The sequence below is a fragment of the Atta colombica genome, unplaced genomic scaffold (genome assembly GCF_001594045.1).
Source record: "Atta colombica isolate Treedump-2 unplaced genomic scaffold, Acol1.0 scaffold198, whole genome shotgun sequence".
NCBI classification, from domain to species: Eukaryota; Metazoa; Arthropoda; class Insecta; order Hymenoptera; family Formicidae; genus Atta; species Atta colombica.
The window spans coordinates 4,855,425-4,867,260 of record NW_017259291.1 but is presented as its reverse complement, the minus strand read 5'-3'; the positions used below and the strand labels follow the sequence as shown (position 1 = coordinate 4,867,260).

Genomic DNA, 11,836 nt, shown 5'->3' with positions numbered 1-11,836 from the left:
ATAATCTATTAGGATGGAAAATTATTAGGAATTATCTCAGATATAAAATCTCAGAGGCGTATAAAAAACTCGGCATTACAAGTGTAATTGCGCTGATCATTTGCTTCCCAGAGCGTGGAAGCTCGTTCGAGGAAATACGAGAATCACAGGAGTGATCGGGATCGTCTTGTTTTAGTCCGTAAAACGCAAAACTCCAAATAAAGATTCGAGGAATCCGAGGAGTAATGCCGGTGGAAAGATGGACGAAAATCTTTTCTTTAGCTCGAATACCCGGCCGCTCAAGAGATCATTATTTCTCAAGCTGGTTTGGAGGTCCGTCGGCGTCAGTGATTGTGATAATGACATAATTAGTCGGCGCGGATAACAATTAGCGATCGTCCTGGTACGCATAGTCGTACGTGCATTCGGACAGGTCTACGTGAAGGCGCGTGGCTCAATTTATATAAGTCGCCCATGGCATTTATGCTTTTGATCTTTTTCATCCTTTTATGTTTTCTTTCACGAAGGAGAGGCCGTCGTTAGTTACGCCGCTTCTGCGCGAGGAAACCTTCTCTTTCTTTTTTCTTTCTCTTGATTTCAGTTACGTCGATAATAATCGTCGGGGAATAAAACCGATTATTCCCATTACGCGGCAAGTTATTATTCGTTAAATTCATATATGACCGACAATTATCTTCATCGGAGCACCGATGCAGAACTGCAACCGGGCCAGATTGCTTACATCCTTAGGCCTTCCTCCTCTACCTGTATTGCAACAATTATTGCAACAATATCATTATGGCTAAAGATTTCTAACTTATATCATGATAGGGTTACCTTATTAAAATGTAATTATAATTACGAGAATGTGTCGTACATTTCATGTAATTACTCTCTAGCATGACGACAGATTAATTAAGACACGCAAAAGTGTTTTTCTTCGAATCCGAATTTCACGCTGCCGAAAGTTGCTTTGATGCATATTTAAGACTAGGATTCAACTTGAAATAGTAAACTGAATATTAAGGGACAAAGATTCCCATGAAATTCCGAGTCGTCTGTAATAATTATGCCGTTTTGTCGACATCATTTCGAGATGATCTGAAAATTGAAGATTCTTTGTGAGTGTGAAATAAGCTGATCGAGGATTTATGATGCAATTTTAATACAATAGCGAGCCTGTTCTATAATCTTTCCGAACTTCTAATCAACGTCTAATGTCTCGTGAGAAGGCAAACGGAAAACTATCATATATAACTCAGATTTTATTCGACGCTTTAATGCGCGCGTTAGGTTGCGGATCGTTTCAGGTGTCCATTTTCGACGACGGAACATAAAATTGGTGATCAATTGGCGTTTTTATTCGCTCACGGCGAGACGGTCATTATGGTTTTACGACACCACTGCGGGGGAATAATATCGGTTTTATAAAATTTTCGACAAGTGCTACGTCAGTTATACGATGTGTCGCGCATGCAATGCGTAAATAACTTGTCGTTTGCCGTGATTTAAGTCCGTAACACATTGTGCACTTCATATTCACGCGTTGCTGAATATGAAAATTACGCGATTACGCGTTTTATGAATATTAAAAAGAAAAAAAAACAAAATAATTTCTAAAACGACCACTTGTGAAGACTGGTCCTCGTCTTAACGTTTCATCCCAATTAACTTTTACGCTTCACCGATGGGTCTAAACTTCATCCCGAATTTTCGAATTATGTTAATTTTTTTATCCATTTCCAACTACGTTTTAACATACGACATTTTAAGGTCTTCAAATTTTAATGAACAGAAAGTTGTTTCATAATAAAGTATCACTTAATTACGTATTTAAAATTTGAGGAAGTTTTTGTGACTAAACTTTGATGAGAGGAATAAAATGACGATTCGCATAAACAGGAAGTACAATAATTTAGAGTCTCTTCTCTCACACAAAATAAATTTAATATTTCGTAAAAGACGTTTCCTAGCAATATCGAAATAAAATAATCGTGGCATGCATTTTAATGAACATTAAATTATAATATTTTTGTTGCATAAAATCAAATAAAATAATTATTAAATTTTATCATTAATTGCAAACAACCTTCGAGTATAGACGTCGAATTTCGTTGCAAACGCTACACGATCTTCCTAATATTACTGAAAATAATGACATGTCTTTGCCGGACAAAAAGGCAGGGAGGGAAGGTTCTTTCCGTGATATTCGTCGTAACAATGTCATTAGAGGGCCAGCTAGGACCGCATGTCAGAGGATGCACCTGCCGACCTTCCCGGACGACCGCGAGCGCATTATTAGCAGATTTCCGACTGTCCTCTGAATCGATAAACACCTTTTGCCGTTCAACGCTAAATCTTGAATCGCTACCCGGCGATTCAGGCCGACTTATCGCACCATCGTTATGTCGCCCATTAACACAATAACGTGACTAACTGACTGACTGTTCTTCCAGGGCAAGCCGGGGTGAATCAATTAGGCGGCGTCTTTGTGAACGGCAGGCCATTGCCAGACTGCGTGCGCCAGAGAATCGTGCAACTCGCCATGGTCGGCGTCAGGCCGTGCGATATTTCTCGACAGTTACTCGTGTCCCATGGCTGCGTCTCCAAGATACTCACGAGATTCTATGAGACGGGAAGCATCCGACCTGGCAGCATCGGTGGAAGCAAGACGAAGGTAAGATTTGATCGTAATCCATGATTCTAATATCTACATCACAAGAATGATTTTGTTATTTAGAAATTCAACTATTTTAGATTCAGATCTGATAATAAATTTTGTTGGACTGTCAAAATAATTATGTAGATGCTCAAGTTGGTTTCTAGAATGTTAAAACTTCTTACAACATTGCTTGAATCTTCTACAAAATTATTTTCACATCTATCTATCTAAATTTTTAGACATTTCAGCAAAATCGTTTTTTTTTTGTACAGAATGTTCAATTGTCTTTTTAGTTATAGTTATGGAATTTTTTATATCGAGGTATTGAATCATTTTATTGCTATTATTATTATTACAAATGATATAAAGATGATATAAAAATATTTCATATAAAAATATTTCATGTAAAATATTTCATGTAAAAATATTAGAATAAAGTATGAAGTATTTTTAATACCAAATTTTTTGGTGATATACTAAAAATGTATTCAAATATTTCACAAGACAAGATTATTATTTAATAAACTTACGAATTTTTTCTTAGAGAAAATTTAATCAGAATAAAAATTATTTGAGGGCTACATTTGGCATAAAATGCGCTGTGAGGATAAGATTCAAGAAAAGATTAATGTCGGTGGTTCGCAAAAACACGTTAAAACGAACGATCACGCATCAGCGTGCCTTAGCGGGCGGTGGCTCTGATGAGAGTTAGTCCTCTCCCTGCACGTACAAAGTCAGGCATTCCTGATGTGATTTTAAGTAAGGGCTGCGTTTTGACCGTGTGTGCAATTATCCAAACACTTTGCAATGCACATAATCAGCATTTGCATAATTTTATGGCTTTGCACGCTTTTCTTGCTGATATTGAGTGATGTCCCGATGTCCAGCTATAAATTAATCGATCGGTATCAAAGAGGAAACCGCTGCTTTTTGTCACGCCGACGTCGCGAAAGGAAATTACATCTCGTAATCGAAATCGATTTTGCGAAATCATGAACACATTGATTTTTCTATCGTAATCAGATTCGTAAAGCTTAACGACAAGACACAAATTTTTATCGCATAAACGCACTCACGTCTGACTCGGAAACGCCATTTCGCCCCCCGGGTGCGCATCGCGAAGTTGCACCGATGCTCGCGGTATCGCGCACACATGCCGCTAATGACAATATAATTGCACGGTGCGTATACGCATTATGCACTGAGAATTTCTTACGATGCACCGACCGCGGACTGTTACTCTGTGCTTAATGAATTTATTTTAATAACGCCGCGTCGGCGTGCATCGACCTTCCTTAAGTTCCAAGCTGGAGTTTGGTACGCCGATGAAAGAGAATGAAATGAAAGGGGCAAAAGAAATGAGAGAGATAGATAGATAAAGGTGTTTATTAATATATAATTATTGGATCAGCCCTCTAAGAATATAAAAATGACAAATTAAAAGGAAATGAAAAACAGTGATACAAAATAATAAAATCTACAAAGTAAAATAAATACAGATGTGAAAAAAAAAATAATAAAAATATGATAGATAATGAACAAAATTGTAGACAAAAGAAAAGTAAGGTAGAATTTTTAACATATGCAGAAAAATTAAAGAGAGAGAGAGAGAGAGAGAGAGAGAGAGAGAGAGAACTCTTAAAATTCTGAAGAGGACATTTAAATTCCGGCTGTAATACGAGGAAGGGGGCCGATTACGCGCGCATGTAAACGATAGTCATCATCTGCCATTACCGGTGTTCGTTTTATTGTATTTCACGTATGTCAAAATAGTCCCGTGGCGAAATAATGGTTGCGCGCTTAATACGGCTTAGTCTTGAAATTTTTTTAACCGCACGATCTACGCGATCGGCCGAATTCGTCACTTTTTCTTTTCCTCTTTACGACAAGTAAATGGCAACCTTTGGTAATTTGGATGAGAAATTAGGAAGACATATGAGCCCCCTTTGGAAGAAGCGAGCTTGCACGAAGGATCAAGTCTCTCGTCTTGCACGCGCAACGTATCTTTGCCCGCCCACCATCGTGTGCATAAAGGACCTTCTTTCTCGAGGAGATCGTTAGATAACATGCAGAATCGGTGGCTCGTCACTATTTCTGTCTGTAAGTGGCTTTTACAGCAATTTAAAATTATGCCGATAATTAAATAATAGCTACTAGGTAAATCCTTTGATTGCCTGGCAGTATTAACTCATCGAGTCCTCGAGAACCGGCATTTAACCGCCTCTCCTCCCCGTTCTTTATCTCCCGACAATTTCCATCGGAGAAGAATGCTCTGATTTTCCTGCTGAGTAACGAAAGATGAACGGTGCCTCGTCGAGATAACGTTGCTCTCCATTTTAACTCTGTTATTATGACTTTCCGCGCTCTCCTTGGCGCGCGTATTCTTCAATATTGCCCTTCGGTCACAGATGATCTTTCCATACGCGAATTTGGTGTAAAACTACGAGCTCACAGGGGGCTTATTCCTGAAAAATATCACGTACGAAAATTCTATAGTATACGTTATGTACTCAAAAATAGGCCCCCAGGTATTTTGTATTAAGCCTCCTCGTGCGACTTACACATGTTTGCAGTAAGATCCAATAGCAGTGTTTAATTAAATTCGCACTCTCGAGAGTGAAAGATTAATCCCAGTGATGCGCGATCCAGTCTCTCCGTCTCGTCGCTGCATCGTGCGATGCAATTTAGCGTGCGATCTCGCAAAATTAATCGACCAACTATCGGCGAATCTACACGTGTACTCGGGTGTGGTATATTTTCGAGACATGTTCACATACTCTCTCCGTTACTTCTCTCTGTTTCTCTCTCTCTCTCTCTCTCTCTCTCTCTCTCTCTCTCTCTCTCTCTCTCTCTTTTCTGTCATATACACGCGTGATACGCGTCGGATAATAAGCCGGCGGCACGACAGAGAAAATTATCTCATGAAAAATGCACAGGCCGCGTCGCAGCCGCGGATAATAAAGTGGAACATCAAGGAAAAAATCGCCGCGATCCGCCTCGTTCTCCACGTACGCGCAATGCGTTCAAAGTTTTCTCTCTCTCATATAACAACTGGATGATACGACGACGAAGTATACATCCTCGTGATGACGCTTTAGCTCTCTTTACTCTTCGAATTCGATAGCGATCTCATGGATTTCTCGAAACTGTTGATGGAATTCCACTCTTATCTGGAATGATTATTGTCACGGCTTCGACCCCGACGGAATATTTATTTTCTTCGTGTACGGTTCACACTCGACGATCGAACGTTTTCGCCGTTTATCTGGCAATTAAGATCTCGCTCTTGACGGAAATACGCGCGTATCTGACTGCCCCCGCTCATGAACACATATTTATTTCCTCGATGCATGATTTAACAGCGCTTGAAACACCACGATAAATAGGAGCGAATCGCGTTTTATTCTTATGATGCGAACATGAAGTCTTGTTTTAAATGAGAGTTCCCCAAATCGACAGCGTTAGAAGGTTAATTTAGAAAGAAACAACGGTTTTGCAGAAATATTTATACATGTCAGAAAATAATTATTTTAGGCTAAAATAATTAGACAGGATGTTCTCTGATTGCTAGAATATAAAAATTTTTTGCAGCATTGCTCTCATCATGCTTGAGTTTCCTAATAATAAAAAACAAGGGCGCGTCAAATTAATCATTATTATTATGATATATATTAATTATTGATATGATATGTATTATTATGATATGTATTAATTTGAGTTTTCTATATGACCAAGAAAATTATTTTCGAAAAACTTGTTTAGATTTTTAGATATTTTAGCAAAATATCTGTTCTTTCGATGCGCTATTTTCATATTTCTTTCGCTTTTATTTCACTTTTCTGATGACAAATCAATCGCCTCTCATTTCCAACGACACTGACGCGTCCAGGTAGCATGGGAAAAAATAGGGCGGAAGGTGTCGACGGTCATCGTTGTCCTTATCATTGACGAGCACTCGGGGCATTCGGGGTGCATGTAGCGGGGCGCGCAACTTACGCACGATAATTACCAAGTTGGTGAACCTGTTCGTATGTACACGGCCGGGTATATACGGGTTATCTAACGTTTAGTGCCAGATGTCCATTCTGTCCAGCCAATTTCCTCCGATGGTAGCACACACGCGCGCTCACGTACACGCACACTTGCATAACGCATGCTTACGTGCGTGTCCGCGCTTCGATGTGCTCGAACGGCAACGTGAGGGTCCGCATTAGGACGCACCGTATATATATTGTTGGAGTAGCAGGGGTAGGTAATTGTGGCAACGACGACGACGGAAGTGTCAGATTAGAATCTGAGATGCTCCCGGGAGCACGCGATGCTTGTCCTAACCCCCTCAAACTATTAGGCGGCCCTCTTCGACTCTTCGCTACCCCTGAGGCACTAGCCCCTAAACGTTTCTGCCAGTGGTGCTTTCACCTGCGAGTACTTTGGATAATGACATCTTGTACACTTCGTATTAACTTTGTATTTTGACAGTTTTAAACGATTCATCTCACTGATTATACTGAAACAAATTTACTTATCTTAATACTTTTTTTTGAGTAGTACTAATTGTAAGTAAACATTTATATATTTGCGTTGATTGAATATAATAAAGAATATTTATACATATATAACTTGTGTTGGCTCTTAGAAGCTTCTACTAAATTTTATTAATATTACTCATTACAGCCTAAATTGATTTATTATTTAGTAAACATTTATTTATAAGAAATAAATAAATATATTTATTGTACTTAACGAAAATGTGATAGTTAAATTAATAATTTTTGTATCAAACAAATATGTTTACATTTAGAAAATATTTACTTAGAATTATTCACAAACAAAAATATTTATTAAAATTTATTTGATATTTTTATTAATACTTTTATTTAGGATTTTTTTCAATATATCGAAACTCGAAATAAGAGAGGGATGCTTTATTGAGTCTTTGAGTTTGACTTGCTCTCGATTAAAACTTATTTTCAATGTCTGACCAACATTGACATTTTTTTTTAAAAAAATTGATTATAAGCAATTGTGTGAGAAAATTTACGGCGACCTTGTAATTTAAAATTTATAATTTCTCTTGGTCTTCCCGAGCACATCAATCGATGTCCAACTATTTGCTTTTATACCGATCATATCGATCGTTGTCCGATCGATGCACCGCAATATTAATTCTATTCGTTTTCGAAACAATTTGTCGAGGAAGATCGTATCGTGCCCACGCGACCGAGCACAGATTATGAATGCGCGGAACGCCGAGGCATCGATCTTCTCGCGAAATGAGATCGGTAATCGACAGCCGGTTTGGTGATACCGTTCCGCTCGATACGTGCACACATATATGTGAATCATGTACGAACCCCCGCATGGGTTCGGACATGGACCCGTGAAGATGATCATCTTTTCTCGAACGAGATGCGTCTCGCTCGCGCCAGCACGCCTGACATCGCCCCCAAAGAGATCAGTGATCTCAAAATCTGTACGGCCAGAATAATATTTCCATCACGTTAGCATAAAATTATCTGCGTGCCATTACCGTTCATTAGCAAGTCAAATTAGTCGCGCGGCCAGATTGAGCACCACTGGGGCCCCCTTTTGGAGAAGCGAGACCGATGGTGGGCCTCGTGGCAGCCAACGGCACCGGTGCACGGTACCAACCGACTGAACAACCCGTTTCTTTGGTGAACGGGGGCTAAACCGAAATAAAATAGGTAGTACCTTTGCTCACCGCACCGGACGGACTCTCCTCGCTATCTGATTGACGATCCAGTCGTGCTTTTCACCTGTGAACGACATATGCGTGTGCGATCCGCTGAAACGATGGTGTGACCACGTTTGTGTTAATTTGTCGATGAGATAACGCATACGGTTTGGCTTTAAAAAAAGTACGGAATGATTAACAACGACATCCTGTCACTGATAAATATCCTTACGAAAGGTGGACACAAATTCTAAAATTGATAAAAATGTTTTCCTATATAATGAGAAATAAAATACAAAACAAATGTTAAGTAACGTATTTATATCGTACAATTGATAAAGCTGGAATCACTGTCTTAGAATTTCCACTATTGTTTTGTACTAATTTATACGCGTTTCACTTTTTTATTTTTTAGATTCTTTGCTCAATTTATAGACAATATTTATAGACAATATTAGGAAAAACAATGACTTCAAAGCAACGGTAATTTTCAAGCTCTAAATAACAAAAAGAAAAGCTTTCTATGAATTAAACTTCATACAAATAAGTAATTTATCAAACTACATTTTACAACCGATTTTACAGTTTTAAAATTTGTCTCAAAATTTAAAATTTTTTTAAATTTGAAATTTAATTAAAAAATATGTAATATTAAAGAGTTAAAAATGCAATATAAATAATTCCTCTTGACATTTTTGTTAAGAAAAAAATTATTTCAAATAATTAAAGAGTCCGTCATTAGAAAATAATGCATGATAGATGAGATATCTTTATATATAAATATATTCTATTTATCTTGCAGCAAGTAGCTACGCCGACAGTGGTGAAAAAGATTTTACGGATGAAACAGGAGCAGCCGACAATGTTTGCCTGGGAGATTCGCGAACAGCTCGCGCGACAGGGAGCTTGTGATCCCCAGAGCTTACCTTCCGTATCATCGGTTAATCGTATTCTCAGAGGTGGCGGACTTCATACCGATATCCCTACTATCGAGGGAGGTGCATCCAGTGGCTATACGTCGCAAATTCCGTCGAACGCTGGAGCTAGAGGTAAAGAATGATATTAGCAATGATATCAAAGAGATCAAGATCAGAGATCCTATCTCAGAGCCCGGCTACGATTTTGTCAAAATCCTACGAGAGAGAAAGGTATAATCTTAATTTTAGAATTATAAAGTGAAACAGTATAACTTAGAACAAATTAAAGTAAGATAACATACATGCGGAGAGAAATTATATATAATCCTTCTCTTTCGTAGAATTTTGATAAAATCGTTTGTAACCAGATTCTGTTATAGGATTCCTATAACAATCAATATAATCAAGATAATAAATCCTTTCATTAGCGTTTTCGGACAGCAATGTTGATTTGCAAATTTGTCGACTATTAAACTGAATAGAAAAAGACATCGCTCGAACAAGGGATGTGTGTGTGAAACTTTGTGAATGATTATATACAGTTGCGTTGCTGTGAGTGCACCATTACAAACTAATAACGCCTTAAACACCTGTCCCTAGCGTGGAATCGTGGCAACGGATTTTTTTTGCGATCATTTCCAGAAGAAAGACGATAAATGTCCGAAAACGGCGACGGCGAGTGCGTCGAAGAAGAAGAATAGTGAGAATGACAAGCGGGAGGGAAGATGGGAAGGGGTGAAGAGGGCAAATCTTTCGAGATACCCCGTTGCCGTGATTGACTCGTCAGCAAAAGCCACGCAGACCAGGCAGGCAACAGACACGCAAACTTATGCTGTCGAAACGGAAAATTTACCTCGCAATTTGTGCCACTGGATGCTGGAAGCGGTGCTCAATTTATCGGCTTTGAGCAGCTAATTATGAAACAAGCATCCGGACTCTTTCGTGTTCATCTTTCTCTTAAATCATTTCGTTTAGTGATATTTCTTTTTCTAATATTTCGAAAGAAGCTAACCTCTGTGTTTAGTTAAAATATTGCTTTGAATCGACACGATTATATTATACATAATAAAAAGCAATTAATACTGTAGTCAAACGTGAAAATGTTTTTTTTTTGTATTTTACAGGAAAAATGTCGTATTAGATTCGCGAAGTTAGCACGCCATATTTTTTATCTTTTGATATAAAAAATGCGAAACTTTTTATTTTATATGGGATTATAAAAAATGAAACTGTCATTATTTTTTTTTATATTAAGAGAACGGCATGCTAACTTCACAAATTTATGTGGATCTGTAAAGTTAGCACGGAGTACAAGAATACGTATTTGTATAGTTTTTAATAAATATATTTTCGATAATATTCATTTATATAAAGAAGAAATTTTTTTAAGAGATGCAAAACAACATAAAAATTGTAACAATAACAACAATTATTTTCTTTGCAGATGCACTCATGAGAACGGATTATCAATTATTTTATCCGGGTGCTTTAGGACCGTTACATATTTCTACGAACACGAGCAATACCGGCACGTCGTCGTGGAATCAAAGCTTTTATTCGTCTCTCTATCAAGCGACCACCTTACACTTGCAGCATGGAATGCAATCTTTCGCGTAAGTCCATCTCGATAGAATTTGTCGATACAAAATATATACAATTTATTTTATAGGTATGATTCTATAATTAGTTTATAATTTTATTTTTACAGACCTTTAGATACCGAACGTCTGTCGGAGCAAAACGGCGCACAGAATCAGCTGGAGTTAAAATCGAGCTCGAGTTCGACGGCCGGCAGCGACGATTCGCTGGATAAAAGCGATTTGGATGAGAATCTAGTCGAGTCGCAAGATCACTACAAGTCTTTTCGGAGCACACCGATTATCCTGGAACTCAGCCAGAAGATCGGCAGCGATCGGAGCGCATTCGTCAGGCACGGCACACCTAATTCACACGCCACGAATTCGGATAATCTGCGAGAGAGCCCAATGTCGATCGTCGAGACGTTGAAACGAGATTCCTCGGCATCGCATAGAATTCATGAGGCGAAGAATACGAATCCAAGCACGATGACGACGAACGAGGGAGCGGCGGTAGAGAATCAACCGCCGCAACCGCAAAAGAAGAAGAATCCCTACTCGATAGAGGAGTTGCTCAAGAAGGATGAGAGCAAATCTGCGTCCAGAAGGCCGAGATTACCCAACATCGGTGTGGTCCAACCGTGCGGCATCATTGTAAGCAAGGAAATCTAAAAAATCTTCGATAAATCAATCTTGTCCGAGGAGATGGAACGCTGTTGTCGGAGCAAATCGCTTTGCGTTATGTGAAGTATGGATTATATCTAAATTCACTAGTTGAATTTCTTGCTCGGACAGACATTATACAGTGTGAACGTACATCATTGGCCATAGGTATGTGTGTAGTATTATAATATTATTAACAGGTGTAAAGAAAAATCGTAAGATATAAAATTCGAATGAAAATTGAACAAGGGGATCGAAGTAGCAGAAGTTGGTACCATTATTGTGACACGTGTACTTGAAAGTAATTTCTTTGCACCTGATGAATAGCCCTTGCGGATACAGT

At 38.5% G+C, this 11,836-nt stretch overlaps 1 protein-coding gene across 1 annotated transcript in view; it reads left to right on the top strand.

The window, feature by feature from the left end:
• LOC108686953 (paired box protein Pax-6) overlaps positions 1–11,502 on the top strand; it is a 22,310-nt gene extending 10,808 nt beyond the window's left edge. Inside the window, exons 3-6 of the mRNA XM_018192486.1 lie at positions 2,436–2,656; positions 9,139–9,385; positions 10,698–10,866; positions 10,962–11,502. Of these exons, the coding sequence (XP_018047975.1) occupies positions 2,436–2,656; positions 9,139–9,385; positions 10,698–10,866; positions 10,962–11,502 (1,178 nt within the window). The remainder of the gene's footprint in view (positions 1–2,435; positions 2,657–9,138; positions 9,386–10,697; positions 10,867–10,961) is intronic.
• The last annotated feature ends 334 nt before the right edge of the window (positions 11,503–11,836 follow it).